The sequence below is a fragment of the Crotalus tigris genome, unplaced genomic scaffold (genome assembly GCF_016545835.1).
Source record: "Crotalus tigris isolate CLP2741 ecotype Arizona unplaced genomic scaffold, ASM1654583v1 scf7180000017644.4837335, whole genome shotgun sequence".
Classification (NCBI taxonomy): Eukaryota; Metazoa; Chordata; class Lepidosauria; order Squamata; family Viperidae; genus Crotalus; species Crotalus tigris.
Genome location: NW_024096536.1, coordinates 2,930,813 through 2,952,769, shown reverse-complemented (window position 1 = coordinate 2,952,769; position 21,957 = coordinate 2,930,813). Strand labels below are relative to the sequence as shown.

Genomic DNA, 21,957 nt, shown 5'->3' with positions numbered 1-21,957 from the left:
CTACAGACCTATCAGCCTGACCTCAATACCTGGGAAGATCTTGGAAAAGATAAGCAATGAATCAGCGACCACCTAGTGGCAGACAAAGTCATTACCAAAAGCCAACATGGGTTTGTCAAAAACAGATCATGCCAGACAAATCTTATTGCATTCTTTGACCAGGTGACAAAATTAGTGGACCAGAGGAATGCTGTGGATATAATTTACTTGGACTTCAGTAAGGCATTTGATAAAGTAGACACAACTATTGCTTGATAAGATAGAAAAATGTGAATTAGACAGTATCACCACCAGATGGATTCCTAGCTGGCTCACTGGCTGTATTCAGGTGTGGTCCTCAATGGAACTGCATCTATATCAGCGGTTCTCAACCTGTGGGTCGCGACCCCATTTGGGGTCGAACGACCATTTCACGGGGGTCGCCAAACAAGGCTGTCCGCCATTTTTTTCTCTTTTCTTTAGCTGTGCTACTCCCTCTTATTCTATTGGCTTTTGAAAGCCAACAGAATAGACTCTCTTGAACAGAGTCTAATTCTATTGGCTTTCAAAAGCCAATAGGAATTGTCCAGGCTGTCTCTGCCCTGCTGAGCCTGCCAAAAGCCCCAATCTGCAAACGGCGCTGCAAGTTGTCTGCAGCGAAGGCGAGCTATCTGGAAGCTTCCACCCCTCCCTGCTGAGCAACTACTAAAAATGTAAGTAAAAGAGGGCCAAGGGTGGGAGGTGGGAGGCCGGCGAGCGCAGGGAGGGTTGATGGCGTGCGTGGGGCCCGGCGGCTGCCTTACCTGCCTTGGGCTGGGCCAGCTGGTGGCCCAGCCAGTGGTCACCCTGCGCCGTCGCTGCCCCTTGCCAGTTACGCCTCGGCTGGCGCAGGGGGCAGCACCACGCATGCGCGGCGCTCCCGGGCAGGGAAAGTTCTCGACTTACGACCGGTTGGGTAGTCCTCAACTTACGACCGGTTGGGGGTCACGGCATTAAAAAGGTTGAAAACCACTGATCTGTATGGAGGAAAGTGTGTAGTGGGGTGCCCCAGGGCTATGTTCTTCAGCATCATCAACGATTTGGACGAGGGGATAAATGGGGAACTCATCAAATTTGCAGACGACACCAAGCTGGCAGGAATAGCCAACACTCCAGAAGATAGGTTTAAGATACAGAAGGATCTTGACAGACTTGAACGTTGGGCACTATCTAATAAAATGAAATTCAATGGTGAAAAAAATAAGGTTCTACATTTAGGCAAGAAAAACCAAATGCACAGGTATAGTATAAGTGGTACCTTGCTCAATAGTAGCAATTGTGAGAGGGATCTTGGAATCCTAATAGACAATCACTTAAATGTGAGCTAGCAGTGTGCTGCAGCTACCAAAAACTGATAGAATACTGCATCCAGTTTTAGTCACCACAATGTAAAAAAGATGTTGAGACTCTAGAAGAGCAACAAAGATGATTAGGGGACTGGAGGCTAAAACACATAAGGAACGGTTGCTGGAATTGGGTATGTTTAGTTTAATGAAGAGAAGGACGCAGGGTGACATGATAGCAGTGTTCCAATGTCTCAGGGGCTGCCACAAAGAAGAGGGAGTCAAGCTATTCTTCAAAGCACCTGAAGGCAGGACAAGAAGCAACGGATAGAAACTAACCAAAGAGAGAAGCAACCTAGAACTAAGGAGAAATTTTCTGACAGTTAAACAATTAATCAGTGGAACAACCTGCCTTCAGAAGCTGTGAATGCTCCAACACTGGAAATTTTTAAGACTAGACTGGACAGCCATTTGTCTGAAATGGTATAGGGTTTCCTGCCTGAGCTGGGGGTTGGACTAGATGACTTCCAAGGTCCCTTCCAACATCATCATCATCATCATTATTATTACTACTGTGGGGTGGATTTTATATGTATTTCTAAAATGAGTAAAAGTACATTGTGGTACTGAATGAATGAAGAACAGCAACTTTTAAATAGTAATATAAGAAACACGTTTCTGGTTTTTATGTACTTAATCATTCAATCACATTTCTAAATTATTGTGCAGTTAAAAAAGAATTTTGAATTTATTTTTGTATATATATATATATATATATATATAGTTAAAAATATTAAAAATATACATACATACATACATACATACATACATATATATATATATTCCTAATATATATATACACAAAGCTTCTGGGTCACAAACCTCCTTGAGAAACTGAAAACATTATTCCATTTGCTTAAAAATGTGTACCAACCCAAAATTTCTCACCCTGGTATGACCGTGCATCACGATTTCAAGATCTGATCTGATGAAAATTCAGTGACTGTGTATCTAATGTCTATGTGTACTTACCTATATAGGTATGGCTGTAGTATTATTGTTTATCCTTGTTATCTTCTTTACTCCCCTCTCATATTGGTATTATTATGATTATGACAACAATTATGATTATCATTATTATTCTGTTGCTTTACATGTACACTGAGAACTTCTGTGCTGAAGACAAATTCCTTGTGTGTCTAGCCCAAATAAAATATTCAATTCAGTTCAATTTAATTTAACTGAATTCAGTGACAGTATTCAGAATGGATTCAGCTATTTTTGTGTTTTCAAAATACCATTTCCTGTAGGTCATAAAATAGAGTGAAAATAAACACTGCAAAGTAGAAGTAGCTATATAAATAAACTTTAATGGTGTTTTCAAAAACTAGTAAAATGATATAAATTCTGAAAATACACTTCTAAATATGTTTTATCAACTTTGCATATTTCTACATCGATGTATAATCAACTACTTATTTTTGAACACCTTTTGATATTTTTACATTACATTAATTTTCTTGTAGCTTTATATCTGTTTTAATATTATCTTTAGCTAGAACTTGGCAGTGCGGTAAAACTGCCCCAGGAAATGGCTTGATTGGTTGGTAGTGACATGATGTCTCTATCTCTCCTTAAAGAAATTCAATGCAAGGTGCTATGTTGTTGGACTATAGTTCTCATTATACTGTGCTGTTATCCAGGGCAGATGAGATTTGGAATCCACCAACAACATAAGACTATCAAATTCTCTAACTCTGATAGGAAAATTTAGTATCTTAATCTACTTCCTTCCTATGAAAGAAGCAGTCATAGGGTTCTTTACCTACAAAATAAGCAAACTGTGCTTAATTTTTCAGGAAAAGAAAGGTCGTGGTGGGCAGTGCAATAATGGAAAGCGAGCGCCAGGTTTTCCCTTTTTCCCAGGGTTTTAATTAAACAGTCCTATGATTGTAGTGCACATTGGATAAGACCTATCAGGCTTCTCTTGGGTTCTTAATGTTGCGGCTTATGTTACGTTCTTGTGCTCATTCCCTCATTCCACTTTCCAGATAGAACTTTTCCCTAAAATCACATTGGATCAGTGATAGTGTGTGGAATTGTTCTGCATAAGGCAGGTGTGCACATAACTGTCTGACAAGAGGAAGGCTATATATAAATCACAGGTGCTAATACATGCAACCACTGGAAGTGAATTTGATGATTCTGGGAAGAATCTCTCTACAAGTACTGAAGATTTAATGGATGAAGCAATGGACACATAAAGTAGCTTCATTTTTTTCATATTGGTTCAATTTTAGTTCAAGCATTAGAATAGCAGTCCCCAACCTTTGTGGACTGACAGGGGAGGGGGGATGGTTCCATGCGAGTGGTGAGAAGCTCCATTTGTGCAGCCGCCACTCATGAGAATGGAGCTTCATGGATGCACACGCTCGCTCTCTACTTCCACAGCCCAGTTTCAAATGGGCTGCGGCACAGTAGTGGGCCGCGACACGGGTTGGGGACTCCTGCATTAGAAGACTTTACAAATAATCTATTAATTAAATGCTAACTTTAAGACTGGATTAGAGTCTAGTGATTCCTTCTGAAAACAAGTAGTTCTCATTTAGTGATTGCCTCTTTTACTGACCATTCATAGTTACAATGGTGATGAAAAAGTAATTTTATGACCATTCCTCATATTTGTGATCTTATCAAGTCTGTAAAGCAAAGGAAAGCTGATGTAAGATCATAAGTACAGTTGCAGTTTCACTTAGTGACTGCTTCACTTAACAACCCAGCTGCCAGTTTCAATTGTGGTCACTAAATGAGGACTATCTGTAGTATTTTGTTTCTGCCTTTCCTTTTGCTTTGCCATTGCTGCATTTCTTGTTTCTGTGCTCAGGAGCATAAAAATAATCTATTTCATTCTGAATTCACTGCTAAGGGATGTAGTATTCTCTTCAGATTTCTTTATATAAACAACTTCTGAATAAAAAATGTTTTCCAGGTATAGAGAAATACTGACCAATTCCTAAAGAGTGTATTTGAATGGACTTTTAAGAGTAAGCTAGAAATATAATGAAAGCTTACTGATAATAATGCTTAATTGATGTAATGCAGTGTAGTCTGGATTCCTAGGAGGAAAGAGACAGAGGAATTTAAATAGTTTGGTTGAGAGACAGAGGGTCAAGACAGCTTCTCCCTAGAGGTTCTCTGACTATATCTTTAAAGATGAAAGTACAGGCAATCCTCAACATATGATTGCAATGACACCTGTCCATTACGGTTGTATGTTGTAATGATCGTAAAACAGGTTGGTCATACAATGGATGCCCATGACTTTCCGATGACTCCCAAAGGGAACTGGAATCTTCAAGAATCCCCTTCCCAGATGGGCCCACAACTATCCAAAAGTCTTCTTGGGTCATTCCTAAGTGCTCCCATTCAAATCCAGGGAGCAGCACTGCCAGAGAACCAGCTTTGGCAGCAAAATTAGCATATCATCGGCAAGAGAGATGTTTGCAATGGGTGCAATTTTGCCGAAAACGTAAGTAAATGCCAGCATTTGACAAAACCATTTTATTATGCTGTCATGTGATTGGGGGATGCTACAAATGGTCATAAATGTGCTATGTTACAGTCACATGACCATAAGGGGTTTGACTGTCAGAATTTCAGATCCAGCTCATAAATCCCCTTTTTCAGGTAAATCATAACTTTGAACCATCACTAAGTGACCAGTCATAAGAGAACTATCTGTTTGCTTTAGTTTAACAAGATCTCTGTTTATATAAGTGGCAAACAATAAAGGAAATAGCTTAGAAGAAACTCAGTGTGTCTTTCTTGGTTTTTTGAGCCCAACAATTTGATTTATTAAATCCCATTCATATGTAAATTGCATAAAAATGACATGGTTTTCCTTGTTCTGATTTTATATGGCTTTCAAAACCTTGTTCACAATTTCGGTAGACGAGGGAATTTTACCGTTCGGTCTTCATCAATGCAATTCCTATTCAACATACTAGATAGGTAGAGAAACAAAGCTGTGGATACAGTGAGATATGAAGAATGTGGACAGATGAGCAGCCTTGTATATAAGCATAAAAGGATACTTCATGGTTAATATGTGAAGAGATATTTACATTTCTTTTGTTTCCAAGAAAACATGGAAAATGTTTAACCTGGCAGATAATATCTTAGCTATTTCATTTGAATATAAGGTGAAACCTGAATGTGGCATTGCAGGAATTTTAGTCATTTGCATAAAGTTGTACAGTGGCAGAAATTTGGTCCATTACATGAGAAGTTAATTGACTTAAATTGAGGTTTTATTGCTATATAATTTTCTTTGATTCTATGGTAGGGCTTTCATGACTTATATAAATTAAGCTGGTTAATTCTCCCTCTCATTTAACCCAATTTTCTGAATTTGAACAGCATGTTGAATAATACAAGATGGGTCCATAGACTCCATACAATAGGCTGGACTACATGTCATCTACTGGCTAGTTCAAGGGTAGGTAATTAATTTTCCCAAGGAACCACATGAGAAACTGGGACTGTGGTAGAGGGCCACTGCGGCTGCAGCCCTGCCCCCCACCATCAACACCTGCCCTCTGCCAATGGCCCCCTGCTGCCAATGTCTTGCCTCTCACTGCCAGTGCTATGGGCCGGACAGAGACAGCCAAAGGGCCGGATGTCATCCATGGACCATAATGCCCAGGTCTGGACTAGTTTGTCATCTAAGAGCCAGTTTGGTGCATTGAGTAAAGACAGAATAACAAAATAATAGAGTTGAAAGGAAGCTTGGAGGTCTTCTAGTGCAGGGGTCCCCAACCCCCAGTCCATGGACCACTACCGGGCTGTGGCATGCCAGCAAGCGGTCCGCACAAACAAGGAAAGCCCCATCTATGGGATGCAGGCAGCATACAAGACCACGCTACCTCTGGTCTGCAGAAAAACCTCTCTCCACGGAACTGATCCTGGTGCCCAAAAGATTGGGGGCCCCTGTTCTAGTGCAACCCCCTGCTCGAGCAGGAGATCCTATACATTTCAGACAAATACTGTCCAATCTCTTTTTAAAAAACCTCCAATGATGAAGCACCCACAACTTCCACTGATCAATTATTTTCACTGTCAGGAAATTCCTTCTTAATTCTAGATTGGATCTCTCTTTGATAATCCATCTATTACTTCTTCACCTGCCCTCATGATCCCTTCTTCTCAATGACAGCCCCTCAGATATTGGAAGATTGCTATCATGTCCCCTCTCATCTTTTTCTTCATTAGACTAGACATACCTAGTTCCAGCAACTGTTCAGCGTATAGTTTAGCCCCCAGTTCCCTAATCATTTTTGTTCCTCTTCTCTGCACATTTTTTTAGTCTCAGCGTTTTTTCTTTTCTTTTCTTTGTTTGTTTGCTGACCAGAACTGGATGCAGTATTCCAAGTGTGGTCTTACCAGCATAGTAGAAAGCAGTACTAACACATCACATGATCTTAATATTATCTGTTAATGCAGCATAGGGCTTCATTAGCTTTTCTGGCAGCTGCATCACACTGCTAGCTCATACTTAAATAGTTACTGCTGTTGAGCCAACTACCACCTATTCTATACCTGTGCATTTGGTTTTTCTTGACTGTGTAAAACTTTACTTTTCTTACTATTGAATTGAATTTTTTGGGATAGGGCCCAGTTCATGTCTGTCAGTTCCTTCTGTATCCTGAGTCTATCTTCTATGTGTTGGCTGTTCCTCCCAGCTTGATCTCATCTGCAAATTTGATGAATTCCCCGTCTATCCCTTAATCTAAAATATTTATGAAGATGTTGAATAGTACTGGGTCTAAGAACCTTGAGGTACCCCAATGCATGCTTCCCTCCATGTATGAGGGTAATTTGGAAATAAACCTCTGTTTGGTTAGAAAACTACAACATCACATTACTTTTCAACATAATCGCCATTCGAATTGAGGCACTTGTCATAACGTCTTACAAAGTTTGAAAATAGTAGTAGTTGCCAAATTTGAGCTATATGTGTGTGTGTTCAAAAATATCCCAACAGAACTCCTTCAAAAGTTCTTGGGTGTGTCTAGCGGTGTGCGGGTGAGCGTTATCATGAACCAACACCATACCGGAAGTCAGCATGCCCCGACGCTTGTTATGGATGGCTTGTCTGAGTTTTCATAGCGTTTCATAGTAGACTTCTGAATTGATGGTTGAACCACACTCCATAAACTTCACTAGAAGTACTTCTTTGGCATCTTCACATTTGGTGGGATTTTCTATGGCACCACTTCTGGTGTGTTGGTTCACGATAATGCTCACTCACATACCGCTAGACACACCCAAGAACTTTTGGAGCAGTTCCATTGGGATGTTTTTATCACCCCCCCTATAGCCCAGATTTGTGCCAAGCGACTACTACTAAGGAATTTCAAAACTTGTAAGACGTTATGACAAGTGCCTCAATTTGAATGGACATCGTGTCAAAAAGTAATGTAATGTTGTAGTTTTCTAATGTGTATAAGTTTAAAAATGTTGTATCTGCGAGTTTCTGTCATTGATAACCAAATGGAGATTTATTTCCAAATTGCCCTCATAAATGCAATTCCATTAAGGACTACATTTTGTGCTGTTAGCCAGCCAGTTAAGAATCCATCTGATACGATGCTCTCTGGCCCACAGTTTTCTATCTTATCAAGACATATAGGCTGTGATCTACTTCAGGGCTTTTCAGCCTTTTCACAGATTGTACCACTTTTAGGACATGACAGTATTTGAGTACCACCAATGCTTAGCAAGACGTCAAAAACTTGATGATTAAAAAAGGGGGGGATTTTGGTCTTTACTGGTTAGATTCATTTGTTGTTATAGAAATGGCTAGTTTATAATATTATAGAAAAGTAAAAAGTTGAGGTTCAGTGTTAATACTTCCTTCCTACTGCAACAGTGGAACTCAGAAGTCAATGCCTTTTCCTTTTCCCTTCTCCTCCTCACTTTTCCCTTTTTCTCTCACTCTTCACTTGTAATGCCACTCACCCTTTGCTAGCAAAACCCTCTCACTTGCTCTCATTCACTCACACATTGCTCGCAAAAGCTCTCTTGCTCTCAATCACGTTGCTTGCACAAGCTTCTCGCTCTCATTCCCTCACACATTGCTTGCTCAAGCTTCTCTCTTGCTCTCATTCATTCACACATTGCTCGCAAAAGCTTCTCTCTCGCTCTTTCACTCAACCTTGACTCGCAAAGGCCACTCACCCGCTCTTTCCTCACCGCTTCACTAACAAAAGCCTCTTCTATTCTCTCTCTTTGTGTTTTTTCTCTCTCCCACCAAAATCTGTTCCTTTAATAGCTTCTCCTCTCTCAGTCTTTCTCCTCCTCCTTTTCTCCTCCTGGTGCGCCAGAAACTCTAACCAGCATGCAGCCATGTGTGCAGATCCTGGGGCTTCTGCCAAGCCCTGCAGCTCCAGCTAGTCTCCTCCAGGCCTGCATGGCGCCACTTTAGCCTGTTCCCTCCCCTGCTAGACTTGGCTAGGGGTCGCGTACCACCTGCCAGGTGCTAAAGTACCACCGATGGTACATACCACCAGTTGAAAAGCCCTGGTCTACTTTGTCAAATGCCTTAACTGAAGTCTAGGTAAATTATATCCACAGTATTTCCCTGTTTCACCAATTTAATCACTTTGTCAAAGAAGGCAAGAAGATTTGTCTGGCATGACCTATTTTTGAGAAACCTATCTTAGCTTTAGTAGTAGCTTTGCTTGTTTCTAAGTGTTCACAGATCCATTGTTTGATTATCTTTTCCAAGATCTTCCAGGTATTGATGCTAGGAAGATTGATTTGTATTCTCCTGAATCTATCTTTTTCCCCCCTTTTTGAAGATTGGAACCACATTAACTATTTTCCAGTCTTCTGTTAGTATCACTTATTAAGACTTCAAGTTCACCCTGTTTGTTCCTTATACTTTGAACTTTAGGGAATAAGCATCATAGGCATCTGAATCCTTTTTGGAAGACCCTGTATTTGCTTCCTTCATCTCCTATATTGTATTTGAGTTCCCCTTCTTTCTTAGCACATTACACCACACTATACACACCACATTACAAACTGAGAGACCATGAATTCTAGTTTTGCCTTAGGTAGAAGCCAGCTGTGTAGGTTTGGGCCAGTCACTCTGTCTCAGTCTAGGTAGAAGGCAGTGGCAAGTTACTTCCAAGGAAAATGCATGGATTTGTCCAGGCAGCTTCCAGGAGTCAAAATTAATTCAAAGGCAACAACAAATGTCATTAAACACAGCTGTGATATATAATGTTGCTTATAAGTTGAGAACTGGAATAAAGGCTAAATATACTGTAGTTTACTAATTCAGGACTCATTGTGATCTTCTTCCAGCCATCAAATTAAATCAATTGTTCTAATACTAAGTTCCTACTCATTTTACATGTTCCTGTCACATTTTTCTTCCTTTACCAATAGCATTCCTTGCTTGATAGTCTTGCTTCAGAATTCCTAGCACCTCTTCCATTTCTCCCATGTGTGTGATCTCAAGTAATCAGAAATAATGGGCAAATGATGAAGCAAATGTTTTTGCAGTTAATCTAAATGAGCTTTTAAGACATTGATATAATTAGCTCAGTGAAAGCTCAATGATCCTTGATTCATTAGCTCTTCACAGCATCACAAAATTGCCAGTATGGTCTGGCAACTGGAATATTATACCTTATTGTCCTGATTCTGGTCTTAGTCTCATCCCAAGCCCATGTTTTATGCATAATTTAACCACGTTCTGATGTTTTCTGAATTGTCTATGTCATTTCCTTATTGTGTTATTTATGTCACTTCCCTCTCTGTTTACGGGGAGATGTTTCAGTTGAACAGACTAACCTTGTCAGTGGTAAATTCTTGTGGCCAGAATACATTTTCATGAGAACATGCCCAGAAGGAGGATAGGATAAAGATACTATTGGTTAATAAATAGCCAATGAATGCCATTAAAATATTTACCCATTCAGTCATATGGACAATACATTTTGTATGACAGCAAAGCGAGTCAGGAGAATATGTTATTAACTGGCAGGAGTTTTTATCAGCATAACAAGAACTGGATTCTAGTATAATTTATTAATGTGAAAAGGCTAGAAAAATAGCATGTAAAATATTAAATATTATTCTGAATACTTATTAAATTCTGTTGACTTTTAAACACGACTCGTGCCTCTGAATTCAATGATATTTTCCTGATCTCTTCTCCTCAACCCTAGCAGAGCACTTTCCCAACCTAATAATTCAAAAGTCAGTGTGAAGCCCTTGTCAGTAAACTGCTTCTGTGCCAGTACTGATTATGCCCTTCATTGTACCCTTGCTTGCCAACAGCCCTTCACTCAGCTGGCAGTGATTTATGAGAGGTCTGTGACCAGTTTCAGTTCTAACTATGCAGACAAGGAAGACCTGCTGAAGGCAATGTCATCTTCTGCTGTTAGATATTTACCGTTTCTTTGATGGACAGTTTGTTATCGCCACAGTATTTTTTGTAGCTTTATTTCTGAGCTAGACAGATATGATAACGAACTTTTCCTCCCCTATGCCAGTTTAGATCAATTCACAAGTTTAAGAGATAAACAAGCCTCATTAAAATAGGAGTGCCTTTCAGGCCAAGCTCAGCACAACAAATGCCCTAGCATTAAAACCTTTGCCAATCAATGAAAGGAAATTGGAAGAAGCAGCACCTTCCTCCTCAAATCCCACGTTTCAAAAGAGAAAGACAATCAATACAGGTCCAGCAGTCAGCACCTATTTCGTACCAGACGGTCATGATGTTTCTCACATCAACTTTGCTGCTTAGCTCAGCAGAGAGCAGCAGCATTAATAAAGTCAGATGCATCACATATATGTGGACATGCAGGAAAAATATATTTAAATATATAAATAAGAAGACTAGAGGCGACATGTTTGTGTGCACACCCAAAAAAGAAAACCTCTCCCTGACTATCAAGAAAATATACCGAACAGGAATGCTGATATGGAAACAATTTTCCTTGAAACGGGAGGGTTACACACTCTGAGGGATTAATTGAGTGATTCCTTGGTTTACTTTAGCTATTTTGCTTTGGTCCCTTCTTTTGTCTGCATCGAGGAGGTTTACTGATTTACATAGTTTGTAACAATGTTTTTGCTATTGGTCCTTTTTTATTCATGTACTGTCTGTTTTCACAGGCTTATTAGACAACCCTAGGATGCCAACTCCAGTGCCATCATCACTGACATGGATGATGTTGCCTACTTTGGGTAATGAAATGTCTGTAAGAAAACAACCCAGTTCAGAGAGCACCAAGGACCCCTCATTTAAACTCTGAGCTACAAATATTCTTCTTTATTAGTTTCTAGCTTGAAGGATTATTCATGATAGTTTGGCCCTCTCCAGTGAGTCATGTTTGGGGAACTCATAAATAAGTTATTTAATCAGTATACTGCCTCTCATTATAGTCAGCTCTACAGTAAGACAAACATCTACGTGCATTCAATTGCTTATAACTCCTAAGCAAGTCTGTAAATCTAATACCACTTGTATGTCTTTGCCACCTTTTTATGAATTCTTTGATTTACATTTGTATGGTGACTTCAGCTATTTCTTAGAAAAAAATAATACTGTACAGACTTCTAAAAAACAAATCTGGTGTTAGGGGAGACACAGTGTACTTCATAATACACTCCTGCAATAAATAAGAGAGAGCTATTTTCAATTCAGTAGACATGTACTCTGAGATCTGCTGCTGGAAAAAATATATTGGGTATTTAGTGCAGAGAATTCACAGGTATGAATTTGAGACTGAGGAAGAGGTGCTAGTTGCATCGGTCTCCTTTACCTGCATGAAAACAATCCATTTGCATTAGCAAATGTGGTATGGATATATTAGTTTTGTCTCATAAAGTCTGTTTGTGCACCTGTTTGAACTAGGATAGTTAAATGCATAGTTTACACAATGGGTAAAGTTGGTTAGTTTTAACCTTAAGGGTTTGGTTGGGTTATATGGCTTAGCATATCATGTGTACCCAGGCCATTTACTTTGTTCATAGTTCAGTACTCTATGAAAGCAGAAAATGGGTTAATTCAAAGGTCAGATTAAGTGTGTTAGCCAAATGCAATCAATTCTTGGCTGGCATGTGGTTAGTGACAAGCTAAGCTTAGCAAGAAGCCAAAAGTTCAGATAAGAAGTGCTCTCCTAAGATATTTCTGCAGAGGCTGGGTGGTCACCCATTGGGGGATGCTGCAGTTGCAAAGCCTCTATCTAGAACTAAAAATGGAGAAGATGCTCTCTATCGTCCCTAAGATTTTACCTTGGGACTTTTGGGGAAATTTTATGAAATGTTGCCAGGATACAAACAGTCAGACTTTCCCCCACTGTGAAACAAACAATTCTCATTTATCACAGGAATAAAAGTCTTTACCAGTTGAAAGCATGAATGTGAGTCACAGGCTGATTCAATATAATATTGTTTATTACATTTATGTCACTTGCTTGGTTGTTCCTGGGATGTACAGACTCTCATGTTTGCTCCCAACAATGTTATGAGGAAAGAGGGAGGAGGTCAAAGATTAGTAACTTCATGGCAAGAGAGAGGTTTGAATTTTTGTCCTTCCAATTGTAGCCTAACAGTCTACCCACACTAATTAAAATTAGGTAAATAATCTCTCAAGTCAAGTTCAACTCCCAGTAAATACAAATTAGAACCTACTAAAAACATAAACTCATAGAAGGGAACAAAAAATGAGAATCCAGGACAGATCCTTTTAATACAATTTAGTATATTTCAAATATAGAATTTTCTCCTATATGTATTCCATAGTTTATCTTATTCCTCTTTCAAACCATTTCTTGCAAATTGTCATCATTTTCTTGTGAGGTTGTTTTGCAGCTCATTCCCTAAGTGCTCCTGAAAATTATGTAGCTGGACTACATCTGACAAAAGAATAAAGTATATCATTGTAACCAGTGCTTTTTTTCTAAAAAAAAAAAAAAAAAAATGGTGCTGGAACTCACACATGTCATACAACCCGCCTTGCCTACCCTACAAGGTTCCATCCAAAAAAGGTGCCGGAACTCCGTTCTGGGCGTTCTATGAGAAAAAAAGTCCTGATTGTAACATGATCGGTTTAAATTGAGTTAACCCAGTGTTCGAACCAGCCATCATTTGTAAAGCAAGTTTTATAGCTCAGTATATTGTATGAACCTAGTCAACTGTGGTTACTATTAAACCTTAATTCGTATTGTGTGAATCTAGCCATGGAGTAGAATGTAGATCAGGGGTGTCAAACTCAATTTCATTGAGGGCCGCATCAGCATTGCAGTTGCCCTCGGGGGGCTGGGTGGTGTGGCCAAGGTAGATGCGTCCTACTGGTTGGGTGTGGCTGGAGTGAGAGTGGCCTACTGGGTGGGCATGGCCAGCTCTACATCATTCGCGTCAAGGGTGCCTGTGGGGGCTTGGGCAGGAGTGGGACAGATCTGAGGATCTCTGGCAGAAGGGGGTGGGACAGGGGCAAGCGCCAAGGCATGGTGCATTTCTTCATTCCTCACAAAGAGTGACACCTCCCCAGCATCCACCCAGGGGGCGGGGCTGACACGGCAGGGGCTGGTTCCTTGCTGTTTCCAGATGGCGTTGTGGAGCTAAGACTGAATATGTTTCAGCATAGATGGCCACTACAAAATTGTACATTGGCTCCTGTGGCAGGGCCAAGGCAGCGGGGGCCATTCCCTCACTGTTTCCAGGATGGCTTCGCGGGCCACGTGAAACCACTTCGCGGGCTGCATCCAGCCCCCGGGCCTTGTGTTTGACATGTCTGATGTAGACTAAATTGTGTAATATAGTATTGGGTTATGACTGGGAAGATCTAGATCTAAAACTATCATACTATCACACAATTCATTGTGGTGAAGCATATATTCTGGTTCAAATCTCCCAATCTCTTCTCTGAAACAGCCAATCCCTTTTTCCAGCCAGTTGTCAGTAAGGTGTTCCCAGAGATGCTTCTTGGTTCCGAGGTTAATTCTTTATAAGTAGGCAACTCTTATCTTTTAAAGTGGGAAATGGATTCTTCCTCTCCAAAGGGGAATTATGCACATCATATATAGGTTTCAAAAGCCACATAACTATCAGGAAGCCAAGTAGCATTTTTTATTTCTCTTTACATCACCTAGTGGTTAACTGGATTTTTGCAGGACACATAAAAAATTTTTTCATGTTCTCACAAATGAAAATCTTGGAAATGGAAAATCTTATGGCTGGGCCTTGGCAGTGAGATGGCCCTCAATGCATTAGTTTTTAATAAGCAATTCAAACAAGTTCGTGCATGTTGTTTGTATTGATTTTCATTCATTCAAGAACAATATTTGGGAAAAAATATAATATGAATGTGTAGCTAAGGTGGAAACCAAACATTTGAATAAAAAAAGATAATCTGGCATATCCCTTTTTATAATTCTTTTAATAAGACAGAATTGAATTTGTTCTGTTTATATATTCTATCTACTGTTAACCATTTTCAACAGCCAAACGTCCTAAGAGTATGTTGCTTTTCCTTGGAGCCTTTCTCCTCCCATCCTTTCTGATAAAGATGAGGAAGGTAATCCTTCTACAGCACTCAGCAATTATCATCTCAAACTACTTCACAACATCATTATTGTCAAAATAAAAATGATGGGAGAAACTATGTTTTTTCTTTTGAGCTCCCTAAAAAAACCCAGTGCATAAAACAATGTAATGTAGGGAATCTGCTTTGCAACACCCTGATAGGTAATTGTCCATGTTTTGCTTAGAAGCCTTCTAGAATATTTCCAATGTTTCAAATTCTAAGAAAATATATCATCCATACCTGGTTGCCCAAGTAAACAAATGAGCAGCAAGTGCAGCTAGTCATACTATTAAACAATGTTACACAAAGTGGATACCAATAAGTGAGAATCTTTTCATGAGATAGTTGGCAAGTAACTTCTTCATGCATCTTTTCTAGAACACTCACAGATCTTCTAAAGCAGCCTGGTCACAGCTCATCTGATCACTTGCCTGATGGCCATATCAGCAGTGTGCAGGTCCAGATTGGTGATAGCCTTTCTCGGGGATCTCCCACAAGTAACAAAGGTAAGATAATCTGCCTGCTCACCTCCATGCATTCACATATGCACACACCCATATCTAAGCTAAAGACAAAAAAGAGAATCTGAGGGATTATTCCTCTGCCATAAGAGTTAGAAGGAATACCATTTTATAACTGGGATAGAGGAAAGAGTATAGGTAATCCCTGAGTTAACGTGCATTCACTTAACGCTCTTTCAAAGTTACATGAGTGCCCCCTAGTGCTTATGAGCAAGTCCCGAAGTTATGAATATTGTAGCACCACAGCAGTTGTTCGCCCTTACGAGTGACCGCAGTGGCTCTGCAACATTCATCCTGGTTATTCCCTCCCTCCTCACCCCCGCCCCTGGTCTCCCTAGGCACCACGCCTTCAATACTAACCCTGCGAAGATCAAGATCCTTCGCTTTCTTGGTTGCTGCAGGCCTTCGGTGCATTTGCAGAGAATGAAAGCCGAAAGTAACGCAAGATCAGTGGGGCGAGATCTCACGCCACTGATCTCACGTGATCTCATGGTACTTTAGGCCTCTGCAACAGAGAAGAGAATCGAAGCTAGGGGATGCTTCCACGTGACCTCCTGAGGCTGGATCGGGGCTATGGAGGCCTTTTTCAGGCTGCTACAGCCCGGATCTGAGGCCGGGAAATGCTTCCACACACCCCTGTGGCCTGATCCGGGGTCTGGAAGCATTTTCCAGGCCGCTACCGCCTGGATCTAAGGCTGGGGATGCTTCTGCGCCCTCCCTCAGCCCGATTCAGACTCCAGAGGCCTTTTCTAGGCTGCTGTTGCCCAGATTTGAAGCCCGCAGGTCGGGCCACAGAGGGGGTGCAGAAGCATTCTCCAACGGGTGACAGCGGCCTGGAAATGGCCTCTAGAGCCTGGATTGGGCTACAGGGGGGACCCAGAAGTGTTCCCTGGCCTTAGATCTGGAAGGCAGCAGCCTGGAAAACACCTCCAGACCCTGGATCGGGCCACAGGGGGACACGGAAGCATCCACTGGCCTTAGATCTGGACGGCAGCAGCCTGGAAAAGGCCTCTGGAGCCCGGATTGGGCCGCAGGGGAGCTGCGGAAGCATCCCCCAGGCTCAGATCTGGTTGGCAGCAGGAACCGTGGCAGAAGGAGATGGATTTTTTCCAGGTGAATCCGGTGCAGCAGCAAGGGAGGGGGAAGCATGCAGTATCTTAGTGGGTCGGGGAGGCCTTGGGGACATGTTCCATTACTAGGCCCTCCATGGCCTTCCCCATCCTGAGATACCTCATGTTCGCTTAACATGCGTTTTAACGAGCAAGGGAGTAATCTCGTTCAAAGTATGAGATTCACTGTGCGAGTTTTCGAGTTACGTGTGGAATGGATAGGGTCCATTACACTTGTAACTTGAGGACTACCTGTACTCAGATTAACATGCAACATCTCTTCTAGACAATAGGTAGTCTGAAAAGGGAATGCCATCCCTATGCTTATACCATGCTCTCCCTTCCTTCCACCTCATTATACCAAGTTAGTAAATGGAACTTTGTGGAACTTTAACTGTTTTTTTAAACTGATATATGTTTACATTGTAACATCCAGACAACGAAGCCTTTGAATTCTGGAAATAGCCATTTCAACATATCAAAGCAAGTGGCTTAAGCTTTTATAGTTCATCCACAATACATTAGTTGTACTACATCTGTTTGCCTTCTTGCTTTGAATGACATATCCACAAGTAAATAAGTACATTTTAGAAATACTTATCAAAGGTTGGTGATAGTTGTGTCCTTTAAATCATTCCATTCTGATGTTCTAGAGCAGCAGAATATGGATCTTTCTTGCAGACATGCAGCCTATTATCATGAGAGTGGGTAGCCAAGTCAACCTTCATGCATCCATACATGACTATATCTGCCAGTATGAAACAGATTCTAATTTAAAGATCCAATTTGTCCAAATAATACACGCCTAGAATTTCTATCTTGTCAATAAGTTTAGACTATACAAAAAGGGGTGGTATGCTACTATTTCTTTGGCATTCTTCAGTTCTCTGTTGGGGAGAGCTGTCTCTTCTTATTTGCCCATGTATTTAAATGCCAATTCCTGATTTCCTTCCATTGCACCCGCCCATCATCTATGACTATGGTAAAACTTAAGTACCAATGCATGTAACTTGCTTGAGGGGCTGGCAAATGTAATGTAAACTACTTAAGGTGGGCTGTTTAAATTTACACTTGCCATCCTTTTTTCCTTCAGATCAGAAACACCTGAACAATGCTGTAATCAACTCCTCCACAATCTCACAGATTGGGCTATCACACTCGCATAACAATCAGCTGCAAATGACAAGTGTTTTACCTAACCAGGCTTCAGATTATGCCAAATATGCAACTCTCAAGGCTGTAGGTAGGTGCCATTGTGTTTGCATACTCATTGACATAGCATTGGAATATTTGGACCAAATGCAGTGAGAATTGGAACACAGCCTTAGTGTTTGGGGCTGAAGCTCACTGTCTTCATGCCTGCTCACCCCCATTGCTGTGCACCAGATGACATCAGCTCATTGTTGTTGACATTCCACTCTGCTGGGTTGTAGCTTCTGAATTTCACTAATGTCAGAGAGGATTAGATGAGGTGGGAAGGAATAGACAACCCTGATTACAGGGGAAGAAAAAAAACAACAGCTAGAACTAAAAATGTAACAAATTTAGAGATATAAAAAAGGCTTGAACAGGGCAAAGAATGTATGCCTCTTAGCCTTACTGCAGAGGAGGTGTTTTGAATACCCAGGAAATGACTAAGAGGTGTTCCCAATTATACTTTAATGTTTATTAGCTGCTCTTTAACACATATTAATCACTACATTATGCACCTGTACATGTGGGTTTTCCCCTCCCTCTTTGAGTAAGTTTTACACATATTAAGCAATGAGTAGCTAAGCTGTGGCATGCCTGCCATGAATAGCTAAGGCTGTAGCTGTTGTCATATTTCTGGAAATAAGTAGAAAGATTTAATTATTGGTTAAATTAATTATAACAGTCTTAACCTTCTTGTGACACTAACAAGAGAGACAAACCAAAAAAAAGAGTTAGAGATCCTAGGGAGGATAGCCAACAGGAAAGCTACTAGAATTTCTATCAACTTAATAATTGTTTTTCATTCCCTTCCCTCCCCACACCCATATATTCCCCTATAGAAAGTGCCCCTGAAGAATTCTACAAGAGGTTTCCCATGGTGGAGATGCCATCATCAGGCACCTTGTCATTTTCTCCCCTGACACTTCATCAAAATGACCTCCCACCTTTTCCAGAAAGCTCTGCTCTCATTGGCTTGGGGACACCAGGACAGAAAACTAAAGTGATGAAAACCAGTGCAGGCAGTCCTGTCTTCAAAGGGGGCTGGGATCACAGCCATCCTGAATTTCGACGACAAGCTTATGCCACCAGGCGTCAGTTCAGTATTGAGAAGCTGCCTGAGGTCTTCAGCCAAACCCCCACTCATTATGCCCAGCAACAACGGCTTTTTTCCACTAATAGCAAGACTGAGGTCACTGTCTAGGATGGATCTATGGTTCATTCCCATATTCTTCCCTTTGAAGCAGTTGGTGAAGTAGGGCCTGACAGCTTAGAATGAAGTTGCTTCCCTCAATGTGCCACTCCTAGATTCTGGAAGGAGACATAGAAGATATAAAGAAAAGTAAAATGCTTGCCAGAGCTGATAATCGTCTACAATTGTAACAGAACTCATCTGTTCAATTAGGCCAATTTGATAAAACCTAGTTAGTGTGCTTGGTGAAACCAACATGCCTGTACTACCCTACTGCTATTGTTTCTTAATTTACTTTTTCATCATATCATACCAGAATCATCAATACAAAGAGAAAGCCTTCAGGACTCTATTACTGCATGGAACTGCATCAAAAGAGGGAATATATTTCTGCCCTTTCCATTCCCACAGTGCTCTAACAAAAGACAAAAATATTCATGCAATAGTTAATTGGTACCTTGTGTTTGGACATTCATCCTATACTATATTTCTTTTCAAATTTATATGTGGTTAAATTTCTGAAGGAAAACAGACAGGATATAAATCTGGTAATAAATGAATAAAAATAAACAGTCTGAAATGGAAGCACTAAGGAATGTCAGAAAATATATGCCATTTCCTTCATTTTAGCTTCACTTTTTCTCTCTATAGCATTTGCTTTAATGGTATTTTAATAATTTTGGGGCTTTGTATATAAATATTCTATACAATGAACATGATTTGCATTCTCTTATTATAGGTCTCATATTTAAGTGGATGACTTTGGAGAGTTAAAAAAATCTGGGTAGACCATAAGGTATAATTACCACCAAATTATGAGATTTATGTAAAGTATTTTAACAACATCATAATGGTATCTTGTTAAATCACAAAAGGCATGTGTGTGATCATGTAAAAAAACATATCTGTGAACATATATTTGTAACACCATGTTATTCCCCATTGCCCATATGTAAACATTTTATTAGTTGTATAGTAACAAATTCAAAATGAAGAAGTTGATACTTCATACTTCACTTTATGTCACATTTCACTCTGGCTCTTTCCACTGAGTCTTTTTTCATGATCTCTGGACCATTAGATCAAATACAACATGCTCCACCAGTTGATGTGTAATTGGAATTGTAGTCATGTTTTGATGCATCTTCTAACGTGGAAGAAAATCTTTTTAAATTGAGTTCATACTATTAAAATATACAAATGCTGATTTTCCCTGAGATACAACAGAAGAGTACTTGTGATAGATACCAACTAAGTGCAGCAGTGGCATGTTGATTTAAATTCAGTCACTGCTCATTTACTTCAGCTTCTGAATATTGTTCCAAACTCTGACTGCAAACAGGCACATCACTAGGAATTTTACCTCTTCATATGATTAAATCATTGTGGATGTCCAATTTCTTTCCAAACAAAACAGCACCTCATATTTTCACAATATAGCTGCTATTTTAGAATGATTGACACCTGTAATTGAAATTTTAATTTGTATTTTAGACTATACTGCTGGATATGTGTGTGTCATCTGTGTGATACAATAATGTCTTCAGATTATTATTATTACCCATTTTATAGTTTTGTATGTTAATAATTCTTCCCCCCCATATATTTTATTGATTTTTTTAAAAACATAAATCACTTAATAGTTGGTAAACTGTGTTTACTGGGTTTACATTTGTAAAGAAAAATCATTAACAATTGGTTTCTATAATCCATAATCCACATAATACATTTAGTTAATTTCTCCTTTTCCCCAAAATGTCTTCTTTGCAAAGCTTGAATTAATACAGTTCTTATTATTTTGATAAATAACAGTTACATATATGATTTTTCCCAATATTCCTAAAAATAATGATTACATCAATATAATATTTCTTTTCTATCTAATCATTCTGGTTGCCTCATCTTATATCCTGTTACAGTCCTTATTTATATTTGTTTCTCCCATAAAGTTCAAAGTATTCTTGCTGGTTAAGATTTTCTCAACAGTTAATTACATTTAAAGATTTAAATCCATTTTTCCCATATAAACCATCTCAACATTTTTACATTTCTTAAAGAATAGGTAAAAACAGTAAACAAAAGAAAACGAGAGCAAGAGTAAAGAAACATAAAAAGTAAAATACTACTTAAAATATATATTCCTCCTAAGCTAATATATATTCATTCCCAAAATTTCTTATTCTTTTTAACTATAATTAAAATATATTTAATCTTTAAATATTCCATTTAATGTGTCTAGTCATCTAATCCTTTAACTCTTATTCAAAACAGGTTTTTTTCTTTTTTATACATTATAATTTCCCTAAATTCAAACACATTTAATTATCTAAAACATTTCTTCATCTTAGTCATTTCAACAGTATATTACTTATATCAAGAAATAAAATAAAAAAGGAAAAAGAAAGCATACAGTATTATTTAAGGAATTCATCCCTCAGAATGACATATGTATTCAAAATCTTTTCTATTTCTTAACCATATTCAAACAAATGTTTCTTTTTTAAATATTCTCTCTGATAGTTTCCATCATCTATTTTCTTAATTTTCACTTTAATCTTTTTCCTTTTGACCAGTATCTTTCTTGATCAATGAGTTTTGCTGAATCAAAAAGTTTTCCCATATATTCATGACTGTTGCTGTAGGTATAAGAAGTAAATCGAATAAAGTGTCTTTCTATGAGGCTTTTGTCTTTCCATATTTCTTGAAAATCTTTTTCTTTTTCTTCTTCTCTGCTTCTCTTATCACTTCCTTTCTCTCTGATGTTTTCAACATCTTTACATTCCATTTTATCCAATCTGTTTTTTTGTCCTCAAGATTTATTTTGTAGTCTTAAAGGATGAGTTGTTTTTTTCCATTTCTTGTGAATTTTTCCCCACTAGGATTAAATAATTTTTTCTTGCTTTGTTAAGTTCCATCTTTGAGTCTTTATTTTCAGTTTTATGCCCACTTATTTGTTTTGTCTGCTCCTGGAAGCTTTTTTGTTGTAGAGTTAACTTACAAATAGATTGATTTATATTTTCAAATTTATCTGGGA

The 21,957-nt window shown here is 39.3% G+C and overlaps 1 protein-coding gene across 1 annotated transcript in view; it reads left to right on the top strand.

Annotated features, from left to right (window-relative positions):
- Positions 1-20,519, top strand: part of SHISA8 (shisa family member 8) — a 30,439-nt gene extending 9,920 nt beyond the window's left edge. The window contains exons 2-4 of the mRNA XM_039335594.1: positions 15,289-15,416; positions 17,634-17,783; positions 18,574-20,519. Coding sequence (XP_039191528.1) covers positions 15,289-15,416; positions 17,634-17,783; positions 18,574-18,935 — 640 coding nt within the window. The 3' untranslated portion in view covers positions 18,936-20,519. The remainder of the gene's footprint in view (positions 1-15,288; positions 15,417-17,633; positions 17,784-18,573) is intronic.
- The last annotated feature ends 1,438 nt before the right edge of the window (positions 20,520-21,957 follow it).